Here is a 21841-nt window from a genome sequence, read left to right on the forward strand (position 1 = left end):
ATTCAGTGAGATAAAGTGAAGTTCTAAATATGCATGTGCCATTTGGCCAAATATATATGTGTGCGCGCGCGCGCATGTGCCATGGGGTGTATTCTGTTATTTTCTATTTATATTATATTTAAAAAAAATTTAGAAGGTTCTTCTTCCATATCACCGGCCACCGCCCCAAAAAATTAAAAAAGATCGTGGCCCTTTTACCAAAATTCAAAGTGAGCCACAGATTTAAGAACATTGGATGGCTCATAGCTTTATAGTTGGAGATAGTAATAGTAATGTAATTTTTTTTACTAGTTTGATAGATTAATAATTATTACGAATTTGACATAATTTGACTAAAATATTCCTGTATAATTACTTTAGGTAAATTAATTTGGGAAACAAATATAGATGCGAAAGATAATGGTTCTATATTTAGGATTAAATTTCATCTTTGAAATTCTAATTAGCTTTTCTTATATTTGGGATTGGGGAGGGAGTAAATTTTCCTTCAAAAAGCTTTATTTGAATATTTTGTTAATGCTATAAAGTATCACATATAAGTTGTCGTACAACTAGCGGCCGATCCGGAATGCGGAATAAATAAGCAACCCGCGAACTTCAAGCTGATAGAGGCCTTAACAAAGTCATTCAACAGTGCCCGACATAAGTGGGTGGACCTTGATAAGAGTATCGATTCTATGTTTGTTTTCTGGGCTTTGAATATTTTTTTTGTTGTCTATCTGGTTCACCGGAGTAAAACCGGAGTTTTACTCCGACTATATTTGGATCCGACCCGCGTTGCGCACTTGGCTGTGGTGGATGAATCTCTCAACAGGAATTTCTGCATACGCTGAGGTTTGAACTCGAGACTTTGTTTGAACGGTACTAAGCCGCTTATCACTTGGATCAATCCCGTTGGTTTGGGTTTTAAATTATTCATTGTGAATAGGAATCTTGTCCGATATCCAGGCCCATAGTCCCATCATGTGGTGGAAGCAAAACACAGAAAGATTTAGAAAAATGACACGTGCTGATCCATAATTCGCAATACCAATAGTGGTTCCCCCAAAAAGATGAGTTATTTTGAATTTTGGGATGAAACTGAGTGAGTCATTCCATCTTGACTGCTTGAGGAGTCACTTCATATGAATTCCAAATGATATTTAAACTTTTCAAATAATTAAGGATCAAATTGAAAAAATACATTAAATGTTAAGACAAACCCAAATTAAAGTTTTTAAATAGAAATAAGGGAATATATAAATTTTTATCCCCTAACCAACCCATCCCTTGTCTTTTCCAATGAACAATCCCTATAACAACATAATTATCGTCAACTTTATCGTCAACCCAAAAACAAAAACAAAGCTATATATATATATATATATATATATATATATATATCCCTTATACTCTCTGCCTGCATTGTATTCACGTCTTTAAAGATTTCTTCTATACAGAGCCATGATATTGATGAGCTGCCCACTTCCCTCCCTCCCTTTCTCTCTTTGCGTGTGTTTGTTTTTGGGTTGATAGCAAATCCGCAAAAAAAAAAAAAAAAAAAAAAACAGATACCACCACGTGACATCACAATACAGTCATAGACGTAATTAAGTAGTAACGTTGGACAACAAACGAACACATATGTGTGGGTAGTTCCAGTGACAACATCGTAAAGATATTTGATTAGAAAGATAAGCTTAACCAGTCACCCCTCACCCACCTCATTTTTTTCCCAAAAACAAAAAAAAATTGGACGCAGAGCGAGACGTGACAAGAACTGAAATCTGAACCCCATGCAGTCTCCTAAGATCAGATAATAATGGGCCTAATCTTGAACCCTGAGTATTAATTAAACTAAGTTAGACTAAATAAAATGTCCCGTGTATCTTATATATGGTCAGAAAATCCCTTTAACAAAGTTTATGCGAAGTTATTTAATTAAAAGAGCACGTGTTTAAGAATATGTTCAAACAGGAAGTAATTCCCAGCAAGTAATGATCTCTTACTCCTTTTTCACGCGATATTAAATTGTTCACTTGCAATTTTATTTGTGGTGTTTTTAAGACTTGTTAAGAGTTGTGCATTTTGCTCTCAATCTTGTAATATGGTTCTGTTTCTCTTTTTTGGTCAACCCATCTGGGACGTTTGCTTTTAATCTTCTTCCCCTTTTGACTGATCTGTTAGATTTTTGTGTTATGTATTGCGTCTGTATATAGATGCGTTATGAGTACGAAGCCAATACGTCAATCCTAACCTTTAAATAAATTAAAGTTGGGCTCAGTAATGGTCCTACCAAGTTTAATTTGACCCCACGAATGCAATAATTTTTTTTTTTTTTAAGAAAGAGAAGTTTAAGAGGGTTTGGTATGGGAATTTATTGGGGCTGGGACATATATTTTCAAGATTAAAGAATGCTCATAAAAATATTTGTAGATTGCTCTCCAATAATGTTTTTACATCATTAATGAGATTTGGGTCTATAATTTTACGGGTGATGGACCAAATCTTTGTTATTTGTTGGTTATCCTGCACATACAAATACTAATATATGTAATATCCTTTTTTTTTATCAGGTTATATGAGCAGTGTGTCATTCTTCTTAAAGAAAAGAAAACAAAGTTAGATGAATTTTTCATTTGAGAGATTCTATTTTTAAAAAAATGTAAAAAAAAAGATTTGTTTTATTGCTTTGATTCTAAATATAAAACTTATTATGTAGTATAAATTATACTATAAAATGAGTTTTATATTTAAAATCGAGAGAATAGTGTAAAGTCTAAGATAACTTGTAAGAAAAAGGCTAAAGTATATATTTGGTCTTTTAACTTTTTATAAGGTTTCAGTTTGGTTATTTAATTTTAAAAAGTATACTTTTAATCATTTAATTCTAAAATTGTTAGTCTTAAATGATGATTTTTTTAACAGTCATGATTATTTTGAATATTAAATTTAATATGTTAGTATTTAGTAATGTTTCATTTTATTATCATTTTTTGTTAACAGTTTTAAGATTAAAGGACTAAACATTTACTTTTTAAAGTTAAGAAACCAAAATAAGACTTTGTATAAAGTTAAAGGATTAGAAGTATACTTTAGCCAAAGAAAAATCATCAAGATATAAATGCTAGGACTAAATTTCATCTTTGGAATTCTAATAAGTTTTCTTATATTTGGGATCGGGAAGGGAGTAATTTTTCCTTAAAAAAAGCTTTTGTCAGTTAATGCTATAAAGTGTCCCATGTTAGTTGTCACTCAACTAGTGGCCGAACCGGAATGCGGAACAAATAAGCTGCCCGCGAACTTTAAGCTGATCGAGGCCTTACCAAGTCATTCAACATTGCCCGACAATATTGGACTTTGATAACAGCATCGATTTTGTGTTTGTTTTCTGGGCTTTGAATAATTCATTGTGAATGTGAATCTTGTCCGATATTCAGGCTCATAATGCCATCATGTGGTGGAAGCAAAACGCAAAAAGATTTAATACGTGATTGGATAGAAATCAAATCATGATTTTAAAAATACTTTTACGGTTTACAAAGTAAATATGTGGAGAGATTTGTCTCATTTTACAAAAAAGTGTTTCTTAGAAGGACTTTTGAAGGTTGCCAAAAGAAAAATGAGAGGTACTGGTCCATAGCTCGCAATACCAATAGTGGCTCTCCCAAAAAGACAAGTTATTTCACCAATGAGGTTAGGTCTAGTAAAAGAGGTTAATCCCTTATAATGTAGCGAATCAATATTCGAATTTTTGTTGAGAGAGATGCCTATATTTAGTGCCTGACAATATCTCAAATAGGATTACTTCTAATAGGAGGATACTTATGCTTTAGTTTTTTTTTTAAAAAAAAATGGTAAGTTATTTTGAATTTTGAGATGAAACTAAATGAGTCATTCCATCTTGACTGCTTGAAGCGTCGCTTCATATGAATTCCGAATAGGTATTCTATTGAGCCCCATATTTTGTACAAATTTAATCCATTAGGATGATTTTCTCAAAATAGTTATAATTTGTATTATGAATGTATTAATATATCAGTAAATAATATTATGACTTGCAAATTTATACCTTTTTTCAAATACTACCTCTGGTTCTTAATATAAGACTTTGTTTGACTTTTATTTTGGTCCTAAATATAAGAGCCCAATCCACTTTATCTCTCATATTTATACTTTTTTTTTTCTAAAGTAGCTCTTCTAATAATGATAGTTCTAGTCAATACACTTGATTAGCAAGGATATTTTAGGAAAGACAATACCTATTTATGACAAATAACTAACTTAACTTACTTCCACTACTACAAAAAATACATTTAACGGCGGTTAAAATAAGCTTTTTACGGCGATTTTGAGACCGATGTCTATGCTATCAACGTAAAATGTAAAGGATTTCACGGCGGTTTAAGAACCGCCGTGATATGTAACTTTTCACGGCGGTTATATAAATAACCGCCGTGAAAATTTTTTATTCCTTTAAGCTACGTTTCATCCTATTGATCAGGAGGGAACGGGAGAACAAAGCCTCAAAGGAAATCTCTTGCTAGTTAAAAGCATTCTGATGGAGTAAATATAGATTCTTTTCTGCCTTCATAGCGTCACTTAGCTTCACTTTCGGCCACCAGATCGAAACAACTAAGATTTAATAAAGGTAAAATCAAAGACTCAGATCTGATAAAATCAAAAACTCAGATATGCTAAAAATCAGATCTCTTTAAACTCAGATTAAGCATCTTATTTTTAACTAAAGAAAATAATCATATCAAACCACAAAAACTGCAAAATCCACAGAAAGAATGAAGGTGAAAAACTCACAAATAAGAATGAAGAGGATGAGGCGATGGTGACGGCAACAGCAACAGCGACAGTGATGGAAGAACATGGTGGAAATGATAGAGGCAATGGATAAACGCCGACAAATATAGGAGGAGGGAGAAAATCGAGTGAGGATGTGGTATGGGGGACTATGAGCTCTGACTCTGAAAAGTAAAAACTATCGCGCGATGGATTTTAAAATTTTTATAGACTTTTTACGGCGGTTATTTAAAAAATCGCCTTTAAAAGTCCGCCTATAATTACATAAATGCCATCGTCATATTTTTTACAACGTTTTTACTAATAACCGCCGTGAATTAGCGTCGTGAATACTCTTTTTTGTAGTAGTGTTCATTAATCTCCTCAAATTAGTCAACTGACTCTTATAATTAGAATGAGGGTATTATGTTTTTTCAGAAAGAAGATTAGCCCCGCAATACTGTCCTGAAAGATGCTTTTTCCAACAAAACACAATAAAGATAATTCCAAACGAGGGAAACTCGCAGGAAGCTTCATTTACAATCAAACTCAAGTGCAAAGCCAGCGTCAGAACTTAAATAGAAGCCAAACCTCAGTCGACAACATTAAAACATGCACACGAACACAAACAAGCATACTGAAAAATGATAATCACTTGTAACATAAAATCAAACAAGAACAATACTAGTAATTATACAAGCAAGGCTTAGAGCCAGACGAGTAGGCAGAGCTGGTAGGAGGACTGAACATGAAGAGTGAAGTGAGTGAACTAGCAGTGGAAAGAGGATTGAACGATGTTGCAGCGGAGAGGGAGGGCCATGGCTTTGTCAGGTTCGATGCCGTAGAAGGAGAGGAAGCCTGAGCCTTTGAAACGGCACAGACATTGGAGGTCGGCGTTTGAGAGAGCCGAGCAGCAAGTTTTCGTCGGCGGCGGAGGGTTTTGGCCGCTCACCGATGGCTGGCACGCCTTCAACCCCTCCGGTGTCATCCTGCACAGACCTTCACCACTCGCCACGTTCATGCCTATCACCATCAACGATAACCCCACCATCACTACCACCTTCTTGATGTACCTGTAAGCTTCCATCTCTCTGTGTATTGTATTGGTTTGGGGACGAGAATGGAGTGAAGCCTGTTTATACAGACTCAACGTAACCTCTGGGACAATATATTTATGATCAACTTCGCCTATATATAGTAATAAAAGAGTAAAATATGTGCATTATTGTGCATTAGATTACTGGCATGTAGGAGGGACCAGTGTATCACGGGAACGCTTTGGATTTACCCCTCCTTTGCTGCTTTTATGATTTTTTATATAATAATTGTAACTATTTTGTGTATCAATGATGGATACGTGTAATGGTCACCTTTTTTATTACCAACATGTGAGTATTTGCATATTGTTAAGCACCGGATTCTCACGGACGAGATTGTGGCTCAAACCTCAAGAAATCGTGTTCCTTACTGTTCCATCCCACCACAGCCCACAGGCTTAAAAGATGCCTTAGCGTCCGTTTGGATTAATATTAGCTGTGGAGAGTTAATTTTAAGCTATATAAAGTAAGTATATCAGAAAATTTTTGGTTCATAAGTGCAAAAGTGTATTCGGTTTTAGGTTGATCCATAAGATTCTTCTAGGTTTTAATATAAAACTTAATTGTTGAGTTAATTTTGGTTCTAAATGTGAGACATATTTTTTATATTTTTTATTATTTTTTAAATGATCCCTATTGATACTCTTTCAACTATAATCAAGTAGAAGATGGAGAGAAGATATTAAGAAAGATGATTATGATGTTTTAGGAAAAATATGTCATATTTCTTATAATTAACTAACTTTAACTAACTTATCTAACTTTTATAATTTAAATTAAATATGTTTTACATTAAAAACTGGAAGAGTACGTAGCTTCTTAGTAGTATAAGGAGGATGGGGTTTTGAGCGAAGCACAAAACTAAGAACTTGGCAGTTAAATTTATCATCCAGAGAGCTTACAACCTACAAATCTAGTTGCATCGCCTCCTTCGTTCAACACTATGCGTTATACATACACTACCTCTGGTCCTAATTATAAGAGCTAATTGACTAATTTGAGAAAATTAAGGAAAGAAGTTAAGTTAGTTATTTGTAATAAATAGGTGTTATATTTCCTAAAATATCCTTACTAATAAAGTATATTAGCTAAAACTATAATTATTAGAAGGACTATCTTGAAAAAAATTGAGTAAATGTGAGAGACAAAATGGATTGGAGTCTTATATTTAGAACCAACATAAAAGTCAAATGTGGTCTTATATTAAGGATCGGAAGTAGTATAATATCAACAAATATGCGTTCTTTCAAGGGACAACCTCGAAGAGATATTGCACACACACACACTTTATTTCTCCCTCCCCAATCCCCCATGAATTTATTATTCGTGAAGCACCGAATTCTCTGACCGAAGAAATAATGGCTTGACTCAAAAACTCCCATAACCCATGGATTTAACTTACTCATGTATATTGAAATTAGAGAGAGAAGAAACTTTCGGCCTCGGGGTCTGTAGTTAAATTAAGCCTAGCCTTGCTTCTTTCACTCATTCACATCTAATTAGTAACTCCATTTGCAATATAATCATGTAAGAAGAAACCACCTGACGTGCCCATATAAAAAAGTACAGATCTGATGAATAGTACTCGTATTTACCAACATGCTATCCATTGTGAACTTCTAAATTTCTTTAACTTAACGCAAAGAACACTGAACAAGGCTCAATCTTCCTTTTTTGGCCCTGTCCCCTAACCAACCCCTCCCCAAATCCTCCTTTCCACTTACCTCTATTTATTATATATAATAATTTTAAATACTCCCTCCGGTCTTTATTATAAGTTTCAAATAACTAATTCACAGATGATAAATAACTAGTTAAAAACAATAAATAGGTTAGAAATATACTTATGTTTTCATATATACTTTTATAAGAAATGAGAAAAAATATTAAAGAAAATATGTGGATAAATGTGATAAAAAAGAAGAGAGAATAAATAATTAAGAATCAAATTGAAACAAACCCAAATTAAAGTTTATAAAATGAATTGCATTATTTCTTAAATTTGAAGTTTATAAATACAACCGAGAAAATATATAAATTTGCATCCCCTAGCCAACCCATCCCTTGTCTTTTCAAATGAACAATCCGTATAAAAACAAAATTATTGTCGACCCAAAACAAAAACAAAAGTTATATATATATATATATGTTGCTCCTATATTCTCTGCTTGCATTGCATGCACGTCTTTAAATATTTCTTTTATACAGAACCACGATGATATTGATGAGCCACCCACCTCTCTCTCCCTCCCTCCCTCCCTCTCTCTCTGTTTTGTTTGGGTTGATAGCAAACCGGCCGGAAAAAACACAGACATCACCACCTGACATCACAATACAGTCATAGACGTAATTAAGTGATAACGTTGGACAACGAACAAACATGTATGTGTGGGTAGTTCCAGTGACAACATCGTAAAGATATTTATTTGAATGGAAAGATAAGCTTAACCAGTCACCCCCAACGGGAAAAATGGACACAGAGCGAGACGTGAGAAGCACTGAAATCTGAACCCCATGCAGTCTCCTAAGATCAGATAATAATGGGCCTAATCTTGAACCCTGAGTATTAATTAAACTAAATTAGACTAAATAAAATGTCCCGTGTATCTTATATATGGTCAGAAAATCCCTTTAACAAAGTTTATGCGAAGTTATTTAATTAAAAGAGCACGTGTTTAAGAATATGTTCAAACAGGAAGTAATTCCCAGCAAGTAATGATCTCTTACTCCTTTTTCATAGGATATTAAATTGTTCACTTGCAATTTTATTAGTGGTGTTTTTAAGAGCTTATTAAGAGTTGTGTGCCACCTCCGGTCCTAATTATAAGAGCTAGTTGCCTAATTTGAAAATATTAAGGAAAGAAGTTAAGTTAGTTATTTGTAATAAATAAGTATTGTCTTTCCTAAAATATCCTTACTTATCAATTGTATTGGCTAGAATTACTATTGTTAGAAGAACTACCTTGAGAAAAAATGCATAAATATGAGAGACAAAATAGATTGGGGTCTTATATTTAAAATCAAAATAAAAATTAAATAAAATCTTATATTAAAGACCAGAAGTAGTATGTTGGTCTCAATCTTGTAAAATGGTTCTGTTTCTCTTTTTTGGTCAACCCATCTGGGACGTTTGCTTTTGATCTTTTTCCCCTTTTGACTGATCCGTTAGATTTTTGTATTGTGTATTGCGTCTGTGTATAGATGCGTTATGAGTACGAAGCCAATACGTCATTCCTAACCTTTAAACAAATTACGCTGGCCTAACTAATGGTCCCACCAAGTTTAATTTGACCCCATGCATGCCAATAATCTCTCTCTTTTTTCTTTTTTCTTTTTTTAATGAAAGAGAAGCTTAAGTGAGTTGGGTATGGGAATTTATTGGGGCTGGGACATATATTTCCAAGATTAAAGTATGCGTATAAAGATAGTTATAGATTGCTCCCCAATAATGTTTTTACATCATTAATGAGATATGGATCTATAATTTTATGGGTGATGGACCAAATCTTTATTATTTGTTGGTTATCCTGCACACATAATACTAATATATGTAGTACTCCCTTCAATCCTAAATATAAAACTTATTTTTACACTAAAAAATAGGTTTTATATTTAGAATCAGAGGAGTATCTCTTTTTTTTTTATCAAGTTGTATGAGCATCGTGTCATTCTTCTTAAAGAAAAGAAAACAAAGTTATATGATTTTTCATTTAAGAGGTTCTATTTTTAAAAAAGTTAAAAAAAATTGTTTTATTGCTCTGAGCCTAAATATAAAATCTATTTTGTAGTATAAATTTTAATATAAAATGAATTTTATATTTAGGAACGAAAGAGTACTATAAAGACTAAGATAACTTGTAAAAAGAAAAATCATCAAGACATAGATTGATACGCTGTCCCAATGTATATACATCGAATGATGATATTTCAAAATCAAATTTAATATTTTTGTCTCTATCACATTCACAATTAATGCCTGCATATTAGATACCCAAACCGGGAAAATATAAAATTTGATGACCCCGTCACATTTAATCCGGATACATCTCCTGTAGGCATCCAACGCTATTATGTTTGGTAGGCAGGGGCTAAAAAACAAGATGAGAAATTGATACAAGACAAGTTTGTACTTTTCTTGGTTGCACCTAGCACCACCCTGATCTTATTTTTTAGGTATATTGAGTATCTTGATCTTATTTAGGTCTAGTATTTTGATTTTATTTTCTGATTATATCCAGCATCTTGATATTATTATTTTTAATGATATCTAATGTCTTAATTTTTATATTGGTATTTCAGATAAAAAAAATTTATATTGGTAGATGAATAAAAAATAAGATAATGGTACTGGACACATCATAAAAAGCATCAGGAGTGCTGGATGCACTTGATAAATAAGATTAGTATGTTAAATGCACTTTACTCTGAAAAAAATGATAATAATAAATTTATATGATACAAAATATAAAAATCATTTTTATTGCATATGATACTTATTTTTTTAAAATAAAGTTGCATCCAACATATTGATCTTATTTTTTTGAGATGCATTTAGCATCATAATTTATTTTATGATACATTTAGCATCTTGATGTTATTTTTCCTGTATATTCAACAGTCTAGTCTTATTTATAATATATCAGATACCCAAAATTATAAATAAGATTATGGTACTAAATATAACTAAAAAATAATATTGGAGCAGTGGATGCATTAGAAAAATAACAATGAGGTGCTAAAAACATGTAAAAAAAAAAAATTAGGGCGCTGAATTCTCACCACCGCTCCACTTGCCAACAAGCTGTTTTAAGAATTATCGAGAATTTAGAATACAAGGAAAAAAAATGAACAATACATTTTCATCCATATTTTTTAAAACAACGTAATGCTGATGCGTGTTTTAACATAAAATGTAAGTTTAATTGGATTATGGTCCAAATGTATAATCAAATGTCAAATACCACCTCCCATCTTTTGAGTAAATCAAGTATATTAAGTTAGTTATTTATAATACACAGGTGTTGTCTATTTTAAAATATTTTTATTAATTATATGTATTAGTTAAAATTACTTTTGATAGAATCTTTAACATGTGTAATTACTATAAAAATTAATTTAAAAAATAGATAAATAAAAAAACAATGAATTGGGATCTTATATTTACAGAACTAATTAGCTCTTATATTAAGGATTGTAATACTACCTCCGGTCATAATTATAAAAACTAGTTGACTAATTTGAGGAGATTAAGAAAATAAGTTAAGTTAGTTATTTGTAATAAATAGGTATTGTCTTTCCTAAAATATCCTTAATAATCAAGTGTGTTGGTTAGAACTACTACTATTAGAAAGACTATCTGGGAAAAAAATATAAATATGAGAAACAAAGTAGATTATGATCTTATAATTAAAACTAAACTTAAAGTCAAATAAGGTTTTATATTAAGGATAGGAGGTAGTATTATAATAATACAGTTTTTTCCGTCTTAAAGGCCAAGGAAACCAGACTTGCACTATGCCACAATTCGGTGCCGAGGCTTCATCCAAGGAAAGAACACCCGATTATGCCGGGGTGGGGCAGGGGTGCGGCGGCGAGTAGCGGAGCGTAAACATCACGCGAGGGAAAGGGTCGGTTGACGTAGCATGGAATCTGTTAGGACTTAGGAACACCCCTAAAAGTTGCGACCGATAAATTTGCAACACGCGTCATCTGGAGAACATGGCAGAGGCGGAATGGGGCCGGTATTCCGTTGACAAAAGCAGCGGACTTGGGACTTTGGAGCACGAGGATTTGTTTGGCTTGGCCTTTTAAATAACAATGACTTCCACTTCCAATCAAACTCCGTTCCCAATTTCCACAGGCAGAAGGAATCTTCACCCCCTGAAATCTTAATATTGCCCTCACTTAGCTTCTGCCCCTATTTACGTTGTTACCTCCATAATCAAATAACGAATGTTTGTATTAAAATATTCATCGGTCTCAGGCAGCCATGCTAAATTTTAAATAATATGAACTAAGTTAAATCGGATTAGCTGGTTGTTTGGATATCTGATAATAGAATTCAGAAAAAGCACTGGATGCTGCGGTCCAAAGAATTATTAAAAAAAAATCATATGGATTTTAAATTTTAATATAAAGAGGCATCAAACTGCTTGGACTAATTACTGTTGATTAAGAAAATTATAAATGTAATAAAAAGTTATCTTATAAATTTATTCAAAAAATTCAAAACAAATACGGTACCAAAATGTATACTGAGCTTGTGCATTTTATAAATTCGAAACCAGCAACCGGTACTATAAACTGTTTGAAAAAAAGAAAAGAAAATACTATGTATATGTAAACTTTATATCTGGATTTTTTTTTAAAAAAGGAACGTCCTTTCAGCTTATGAAGAATCTATATTCTTTTTAAAATACCTGTAGCAGCTAAAAATAAATATTTGACAGATAATAAAGAACGTATTCGTAGATTTTGTTGGATGTAAATTGTTGCTGCGTTTAATGATAAATGATTCGAACAAGTTTTTGGTCGAGTATAATTAAATTACTTACTTTTTTTTTGCCAACATAATTTAAATTACTTACAATGTCTTAGTTAGCAAGTAACTAGCTAGTAGGCCCTCGTGCAAAAAAAAAAAAAAAATCTACGTTCTCTTGATGCTATCAATTAACCTGAAATAATCCTTTCAAGTAACACTTTCAGATTAACATTCTTGTCATGGATGCATACATTTTTACAATTTTAACTTGTTCAATAATGGAAACAAGAATCTTAAATACTAAATTTGTTCTCTTTATTTTGATTTTTTTCCCTCAATATCATGCTCTGCCTTTTACACCCTCCCCAACGGGGAACTCTTGAGGATTTCTCTCTGCCGGTGGCGTCCAAACTCGATAGGACTTGTTTGGAAGCTTCGCAATAGCATTTCAAGAAGTATTTGATGTTTCAGGTTGAAGTTAGATCCAATAATTAATCAATCAATTATTTAATTATTTGTTTGCTTCCGTTTCAGCTTACCCAAAGCGTCTGGCCATATGGGTCTTTTAGTAATTTGGCAAATACAAAAATTTTAGATAAAAAATTGGATGCTGATGCCATTCCTTTTCGAAGCTTCTTCTGGAAACAAAATAACATTGTTTCATTTCATCCATGTTTGTGTGTTCTTATGTCTCAAATCTGAACGCTGATGTTCTTGAGCTTAGCTTGCTTCTCCCTTCTCTTTGGATAATCGTTGCTTTGCGCGTTAGAACTGAACAGTGTATAAGAGAAAGATTTCTAGAGAAAGAAAAATATAAAGGGGTATTTTTTGTTTTGGCCGAAATATAAAGGGGTATTGCTTCCCGCGTTTTCCATCTTCAGCATTACCCTCATTTCTCTCATGCGTGCAAGCGATTCTCAAATCTATCTCTCAGCCCACCCCTAAAAAATTTCCTGGTCCTTGCCGGTCCTTAATATCTTTAAGACTCTGCATTCCCCTTCAACCTCAAGTTCATTTATCTCACTTTCCTCTTTTGAGAAAACGAAAGAAGAAGAACCCGTCCAGTTAGCTCCAACGAACTTGTTTGTCGTTCTTTTGGATTTTCTCCTCACCAATCGCTTTCCAAGGTTGGAACTTTCGAAAGCTCTCTGTCTGGGTTTGTTTGATTCAATCCACTTGTTGTTACATTTCAATATCTGGTGATCTTGTGCTTGTCTTTATGCTCATGATGATGTTAGAGTTATCCGAATATAAAAGATAGCGTTCATTCATCTATTTGTCAAACAGGGTTGTTCTTAATCTTCCTAGGTTTAAACTTTTCAAAATCTCTATCTGGACGAGCTTTGTTCATTCACGCGTTCATTTCAGTATCTGGAGATTTTGTGCTTGTCTGTGTTCATTCTGATATTGTGAATTCATACAAATATATCGGATAGCGTTCATCTGTTTGTTCAATTGTCATATTGGGGTTATCTTGTGAGGTCAAATTTCGGGTTTAAGATTCTGCCCCTCAAATTTCTCTCTTCATTCTAAGAAATTGACCAGAAATCACTCGGTTGAATCACAAGGGGGTTCTGAATTAAGCTTAATTCTGCTATTTCTCTGTATGATCAGATTTCCTTTGAAGCAATGGGGAGCCATATGAGCAAGAGGACCCCTGAAACATCATATGCAATCAATTTCAATACTGATATGCATTATACAACCGAGCTGAGTTCATATGAAGCTGCCTGCAAGCTTGATGCTGATTTGCAATCTTTCGACACAACACTTCATGCTAGAACAAATCAAGTCATAAACACTCTTGCAGATGGCGTTGACGTTCGAGCTCTTTCATTTGTATCTCTAAAACAAGTCACGGAGTGCCTTCTGGAGATGAACCAGGAAGTTGTTAGAGTGATTCTGGAATGCAAGAAAGACATATGGAAGAGCCAAGAACTCTTTGATCTAGTTGAAGAGTACTTCGAGAATAGCTTACAGACTCTAGATTTCTGTGCTGCGTTGGAGAAGTGCCTAAAGCGAGCTAGAGATGGCCAGCTTCTTATCCTGGTGGCTCTGCAACAATTTGAGGAAGAAGCAGAGTTACGAGACAATCGCTTTGTGAAAACACTACAAGAGCTCAAGAACTTCAAAGCAGCTGGTGACCCTTTTACTGAAGAGTTCTTTCAAATCTTTCAGTCTGTTTATAAGCAGCAAATGGTAATGCTTGAGAAGCTTCAAGTAAGAAAAAGCAAGATTGATAAGAAGCTCAAATCTATCCACACATGGAGGAAGGTGACCAGTATGATATTTGTAGCTACATTTGCTGCCGTTCTGATATGCTCAGTTGTGGCAGCAGCCGTGGCTGCTCCACCGGTAGCGTCTGCTCTTGCTGCTGCAACATCAATCCCAATTGGGACAATGGGAAAATGGATTGATTCTCTTTGGAAAAACTATGAGAATGCACTGAAGGGACAGAAGGAAGTGATTAGCTCAATCCAGGTAGGGACTTATGTAGCAATCAAGGACTTGGATAATATCAGAGTTCTGGTTGATAGATTGGAGATTCAGATTGAGTCTTTACTGCGTAGTATAGACTTTGCCATTGAAGAAGAAGCAGTGAAGATTGCAATAGAGGAGATTAAGAAGAAGCTTGGGGTGTTTATGAAGAATGTTGAAGAATTAGGAGTCCAAGCTGATGTGTGTAGCCGTGACATAAGGAGGGCCAGGACTGTAGTTCTCCAGAGAATCATAAAGCATCCTCACAATTGAAGATGATCCATCCTCAGAATTCTAGTAAATTTGAATTTTCTTTCATGTTCAAGGCAATAAAAAGAAACTGGATTTTAATCTATTCTTTCGGTATGTTAAGGTAGCTGAAATTGGTTGTTCATTCACAGCATTGTGGTTATGAAATGTAGATTGTTTAAGATTTTCATTGATTTTTGTTGTTGGTTCTTAGTTGTTTAGCTTTGAATAGCTTGACAATGGCATTGCTTCTAAAATGGAATATGCCTTAGACAACTAGGATTTGATGTCTTAATGGTTGTTTGGTTGCCATCTCTTCCCCCTCATTGTTCAAATCATGAAGAAGAGCAAGGGGAGAAGAAATAGAATAGAAATTATTTTAAAAAAATTTGTATAAAAAATGCCAATATCTTTAAAGAACAATTATTTCCAACGATAAGTATCATGATACTCATCAAATTCCAACCATGCAACTTTAATATGGATGGTCAAGATTTAAATTTTTAAACTTTGTTTTTGGAAAAATATTTTTCTTTAATAGGTACATAATCCAAAAAAATGTAGGCTAACTATGAGTTTTTTTTTTTTAAAGTAATATTTTTATTTAAAAATATCAGTTGAAAATTTTAGATTTAAACTATTGAAATTATATTTAAATAGTATAGATTTTATCGCAATGATGAATATTATGTGATGAGCACCGAAACTGATTCTATTATTTAGGCACCTACTACTTAATTATTCTGTTCGGTGAATGGCTGAATGTTATGGTTTTTGTCAAAGAAATAAAATTAGTGTCTTTTCTAATGTTAGTAATGCTCTCTCTCTCTTTCTCTCATTTTTTATATAACTTACTCAACCAATTTAGATCAATTAAAGAAGTTAACATTGATTTTCTTAAATTATCTATGTGTAACATTATATTATGTATCAATTTAGAAGTTAGATAAATTACTTTAAGAATAAATGATAATGCTTATATATTCAATGTACATTTTAAACTTAAATTAGAAAAAATAATTTTAAATTATAAAAAAGTAAATTCAAAATACTATTAATAATAAGATCAATTACATGATAAATTAGAAATAAAAAAAAAACATGCATTAAATTGTTTAAAAAACTCTAAATATATAAATTTAACTTGAGTAACCAAAACTTTCATATTCCTATTCAATAATTTGACCAGAAACATATATCCGGATCCACGAACTTTGTCAGCACAGAACTCCTATAAGAAGTTAAGAACCAGCATGGGACCTGGTGTGGTGGGGCGTATTCCTTACGTTTCTATCATTTTTGCCCCAGGTTAACGTACCTAATTATATATAATTATGTTGCAAACATTTTTCACTAATTAAAAATAATATTCGTTACTATTTACGCGATCCACAATTCCTTATTTCAAAATGAGACAGATTGCACAAAATAAAAAGAAGAGATAAATTGCAACATTTTCTTAGACGTCATTAAAATGATAATTATATATATTTAATATGTATGTACTACCTCCGGTCCTTAATATAAGACCTTGTTTGACTTTTATGTTGGTCTTAATTATACAATCTCAATCCATTTTGTCTCTTATATTTATGCATTCTTTTAAGATAGCCCCTATAATAATAGTAATTCTAACCAATAAACTTGATTGTAAGAATATTTTAGAAAAGACAATACGTATTTATTATAAATAACTAACTTAACTTATTTCCTTAATCTCCTCAAATTAGTCAACTAATTCTTATAATTAGGACCGGAAATATTCTTCTAGCAAAGATATCTAAATTTAGCCTCTTGCTACCCATGATATCCAAGATAAATTTTATTCTTCATGATTTCTGAAGACATTAAGTTATTTGATAAACCAAAGCAGTTGAACTTGAACCTCATTTTTCAATAGGAAAGTAGAGGTCAACTTAAGTCGAGAGCCTTGTGACTTTTCTAATAAGTCTTTAAAATTATGGTCAACGTCAGTCAACGTCCTTAGGAGTAACATATCACTAACTTGCCAATAATATTTGATCACACTGGAGATTTTAACTGAAATTGGTCACGGCTTCAGTGATTGATTCCTTAATAAAAATAAAATAAAAATACAGGGACCTTGACCGAACTTGACCAAAAACTCTAGAGGCTTGAACCACCCTTTCCCGTTTTCAATTTATCATCTAATAACCCATTCATTGGAGCACTTATTTCAACCTATCACTTCTATAACCATACAAAAACCATGGGATGAAATTACATGTAATGGCAAGTAGTACAATGTTCATATTACAACAACATAATCATAGAATGATTTCAAATAAATGGCTGAGGACGAATATTGAAATAGGTAGCAGAGCCCAAATAAGCACATACTAAAGAAACATGGATCCTGAACCAGACAGATGAGAAAATGTAGAACATACACGTCCCAGTTACCATAATAACGGCCATGACGTTTAAAATACTCTTCACATCAGAGAGCTCCTTTTCTGTTACTTGATTAGGGAATTGGCCCTGGCCATAAAAATTTGACAGCAATTGGTCCTTAATCCGGAATCTGTCCATCAACCAAGACGACATTTCGTCTTCGGACTCTGGGATACTGTCGAGGGAGATTCGGCTGACATGGATGTGAACTTCAGAAGGATCCACTCCATAGACATTGTCCATAAAAGATGGGCAGCGGTATTTGTAGCCAATGGTCACATCATAAACTAAAATCAAAACAGTATAGAAACTTGAAATTTACTCAGAGTTGAAGCACTTCTAGCAATCATTTTACAAACGTTTATGAAAGAAAGAAACGGATGAATATACAGGGTTGTTTCCAAATTCCTCGGCAAATAGAAAGTACTATTAGAATCAGCAACTTCAAATATTTGCACTGGTATTCTCTCCTAATTTCGTATAAGTGCCATTAAGGGGCTGCATATGCTTTATCATTGAAAAGGGGAAAAAAAAATGCAATTCAAGATCTGCAGCTATCAAGCGGCATATTCATGAACTAAAAAATAACATATTCTGCAATACATGCTAAAGGATACAAGACAGATATTACGGCTTCATCAGGCACTCGTACTTTCCCAAACCAGCAAATGAAAAGAACAAGAGATTACTAGGGATGGTAATAGTCCAGAACCAATTCTGCAGTGGTCGGCACTGTCTTGCTCTTCTTATTTTGCCTAGTACCTATTTCATAGACTCGTGAGGTTTTTTTCCTTCTACTGCTTACTTGAAGCTGGGAGTATTCTATTGTCTTATATCTGTCTTTTCTCCCCTCAAAACAAATTAAGAAAATAATTTGACTTCATAATAAAACCATTTTCAAATGGTATTGTTTCTTCTAGAACTTCTGTGTGGCAACGTATTTCTGTTCAAACTAGAAGGAATTATAGCTTGATGCATAAACTTAGGGTGACCATGTTTTGTGCTATGCTCTATGTTATTCGGCAGGTTAGGAGTGCTTTAGTTTTCTGAAGAGAACTCCTAAATACTGCTCAGATCTATCAAACAGGTCAGAGCAAGTCAAGCCTAAATTGTCATCTCTAGAGACCAGGTGGTGCATAATTCTTGTATAAGTCAAAGGAATGCCTAAAAAAGGAAGCATAACAACTACATCTAACGTTCAATAGTAATTAGAGGTAGAAAGAAAGAACAACCTGCATTCAGGGAATCCCTCATTTCCTGCAAGCAGGTGCAGAAGCCCTTTGTCCTTGGAAGCAAAACATGCTTCAGAATGGGTAACCCATGTTCAGCAGCATATTTTTGACTCCGATCACACTTCTTCTCACTACATTAGGAAACAGAAAAGTGGTCAGAAACTATCAACAGAATGCTACAAACTACATAGTTAAATATGCTTCATTACATAATAACATATATAAGCATCCTTCAAACTTGCACTCGGACGCTGCCGGCTGCATTATCGTCTATCTAATCACATACAAGCAGCCTTCTCATTCTGGGAATCACAATCATCATGAGCATATACATGTACCAAGTTTTAGTTGATAACCATAACATAGGAAAAAAAGAAAAGAAACTATGGACAAGTGGCTTACGTGAAATCAGTGCCTTCTGGAAAGAGAGCAAGCCAAAGTGGATCTCGAGGATCCTTGAAAGTAGAGAGCATACTATGCATGGTTGATTCATCAACCTCCCACTTCCTTTCAACTGGGATGAATTCCAGTATGTGAAATGCCCAACCAAATACAGGGAGTCTCATCAAGCTGCTCTTAAGAATATATCTTATGTATCCAAGGCATCCCTTTCGCAAGGCAAGGTCCCATAAATACATCCAATCAACTTCAGTTCTATGGTTTGCAATCAGCAATATCCGTTCTCTGGACGGTACAATGTCTCCAGAAAATATGACTTTAGTCTTGTTTATCTTCTCAAAAAGGAAAGGCCACAAAGCTAGCCAAGCACCAAAGAAAAAGGAAGTTGCCTTTCTGCTGTAATGTATGCTAAATAGTCGCACTATAACAGCACTAGTAAAGCCAAAGTACACTAACATTATAAATGCAGTGGAAAACAGCACCACTAGACACACCAGACCCCTTAAAACTTTCAGCGGAGTCAGTGCGTGATGCTGTACAGGAGTAAGAGCCGCCATATGCTACTAAAGATTATCACAGACTGCAAAGGCAAGGTAACAATGTTTCTTGAAAGTCACGTCCTTCAGGAATAATTAAATTTAATCATTTTCTCAGGGAATCAGTACTCTTAGATGGCATGCAGTATATTACAAAGCTCATCTAGCTTATCTTGATACATCTGAATTTCTTTGAGAGAAAAAAAAGCTCCCCATTCAAGGCTTCTAGCATCAATGCAACCAAAGTTTTTGAAAGCTGTTCTTTCCTTCTAGGTGATCCAGTTAAAGATGGATATGGGACAAGTTTCGCAAAAATAGGACCAAAACTGAAAGCTGGTAGTAGAAGCTTAGGGCATCATATCTTTACCCTGAAGAAAGAAAGTTTGGAAAAAAATGAGTGGTGCAAAGTATCACAAAATATGAATAAGCAAATAACTTGTTATAGCATTGACATATCTATTAAGAGGAAAGAATTGGATGATGGCAGAAATGGTCACAATGGCCCATGAAGTTTTGCACCTTGATAAAGTCCCATAGACAGATACACTCGATTAGATTAAAACTGAAAGAGAAGTTACTTGTTGATGGAAAAGCCCAATTTTCCTAGATAGGTAAATATGAGTCTGTTGGGAAGGGCCAGAAAAATCCTAATTTTACCTACATCTGTTAGGTTAAAATCTTTCGATTCTGGGACACTTGGGGACGGGAGACTGTTATTGCGGGCATAATCAGGAAAGCACATGGCATAATTTCCTAATGATGCCAGAGGTACTTGCTGGTTTTGCCATCATAGTTCTATTGATTGATTTGTAGATAACAGAAAAAATAAAAATAAATTTCAGGATTTCAATTCCATCTTATTTGGACACATCTATACAAATTCATGATTAAAAAGGCATCCTTCCTCTTGATCTTTTCTCTTGGGCTTCACCATAAGGCATTTTAATAGTGCATATCTAAAATCAAGCGGAAACCATTTCCTTCAAGTACGATTACATAAAACTGCACCTTCCAATACACTATAATCACATCGAAAGACGTAATATCTGATGAAGCTGTTAATGATCTTGTGCTCATAACAAAGCAGACATTAACCAAACATCATCAAGGATACTTACAGTTCCTTTCTTCATTTTCTCTTAAAGAATAAGGAACAAATAGGGTCAAATCCCATTGGCCAAAAAGCCTAATGGTTGCCCAGAAAACCCAGGAAAAAAAGTACAGTTATTCAAAGCATGAGTTTTTGGCTAAAAAGGAAGTACGAAATTTAGAAACAACAGCAGTAACCCCATGCAATGTTGAGGAAACCAAAGAATCTACAAAAGGCATTCAGCCATTATGGGGTAAGGTAGAAAAACAATGAACTTAAACCTCATTCTGTTCTTTACCATATTTCATCATTTTTTTCCAGCACTCTCTCGGGCCCCAAGCAGATCGTGAGATCAGAAAGCGCAATGAAGCGGGCAGGAAGCTGACCTGGTAAGGACTAGGGAGAATCCAACAAGGTGATTGGTGCGATAGGCTCCAGAGGATAAAAGCGACGTCGATACACCCATGCTTCTGCAATAATACCCTGTGCACTGTTCCAAGCTAAGCTAAGCTAACAGCAGAGGATGAAGGGACTGGCTTAAATTTAACTCGTACTTCGCAAGAAAATAGCCTGCTAAATGCATGAAATTACGAAGCTTGCCATGATTCCATAAACTGTCCAGTGTTCTCGAAAAAATTAGTAGTTTCCAGCTTTCTTTAATAGTTTTTGACAAAATTATATTTTCTCCTGAGTTTCATTCCGGAAATTTCTTTTTTTTTTTACCAGAGATTCCGGAAATTTCTTGACTACTTTATTTCTGCGAAAAACTTCTTGATGTCAGTACTCTTTTCTTTTATACACAATATAAATTTTCTTTCGAATTTTGTGTTTAATCGAGAGATATTATTTGCTAAAATTAGGATATATTTGTCTGTTTACCTTTTTTAAAATTTAATATAAATGTAAGTATACACCTGTAGATTCAATGGTTTGATTCATAAGCTCTGATATTAAGAAAGTTTATCTTGCATTAAACTTCGATAAAGCTGCGATCAGGGAAATTGATTTACAAGTGAAGACCACTTATCTTCCCGTAAACAGCACAGTATAACGTAGCAGAGGATTTGCTTTTAAAAGTTTTCATAAAAATA

At 33.8% G+C, this 21841-nt stretch overlaps 3 protein-coding genes across 5 annotated transcripts; 1 reads left to right on the top strand and 2 right to left on the bottom strand.

Annotated features, from left to right (window-relative positions):
• Positions 1-11: 11 nt before the first annotated feature.
• On the top strand, positions 12-15289 carry LOC114723759 (UPF0496 protein At4g34320-like). 2 transcript variants are annotated; one of them, XM_028909991.1, is made up of 2 exons: positions 12-20; positions 13998-15289. In XM_028909991.1, exon 2 carries the CDS (start codon positions 14044-14046, stop codon positions 15100-15102), a length of 1059 nt encoding a protein of 352 aa, XP_028765824.1. In that variant the 5' UTR covers positions 12-20; positions 13998-14043; the 3' UTR covers positions 15103-15289. The 2 variants fall into 2 exon arrangements, with proteins under 2 accessions (XP_028765824.1, XP_028765823.1); XM_028909990.1 differs by lacking the exon at positions 12-20 and adding an exon at positions 13293-13478 and having other exon boundaries at positions 13966-15289.
• LOC114723761 (putative lipid-transfer protein DIR1) lies at positions 5250-5929 on the bottom strand. The gene has a single exon (XM_028909995.1). It carries the CDS (start codon positions 5858-5860, stop codon positions 5543-5545), a length of 318 nt encoding a protein of 105 aa, XP_028765828.1. The 5' UTR covers positions 5861-5929; the 3' UTR covers positions 5250-5542.
• A 2012-nt stretch (positions 15290-17301) lies between the features above and the next one.
• LOC114723760 (probable 1-acyl-sn-glycerol-3-phosphate acyltransferase 5) lies at positions 17302-21202 on the bottom strand. Of its 2 annotated transcripts, none has more exons than XM_028909992.1 (4): positions 21137-21202; positions 19128-20028; positions 18726-18856; positions 17302-17780 (listed from the first exon to the last, which is right to left on the bottom strand). In XM_028909992.1, exons 2-4 carry the CDS (start codon positions 19679-19681, stop codon positions 17380-17382), a joined length of 1086 nt encoding a protein of 361 aa, XP_028765825.1. In that variant the 5' UTR covers positions 19682-20028; positions 21137-21202; the 3' UTR covers positions 17302-17379. The 2 variants fall into 2 exon arrangements, with proteins under 2 accessions (XP_028765825.1, XP_028765826.1); XM_028909993.1 differs by lacking the exon at positions 21137-21202 and adding an exon at positions 21049-21079.
• Positions 21203-21841: the final 639 nt, after the last annotated feature.

This window comes from Neltuma alba, unplaced genomic scaffold, assembly GCF_004799145.2.
Source record: "Neltuma alba isolate B1F8T4 unplaced genomic scaffold, ASM479914v2 tig00012154_pilon, whole genome shotgun sequence".
NCBI classification, from domain to species: Eukaryota; Viridiplantae; Streptophyta; class Magnoliopsida; order Fabales; family Fabaceae; genus Neltuma; species Neltuma alba.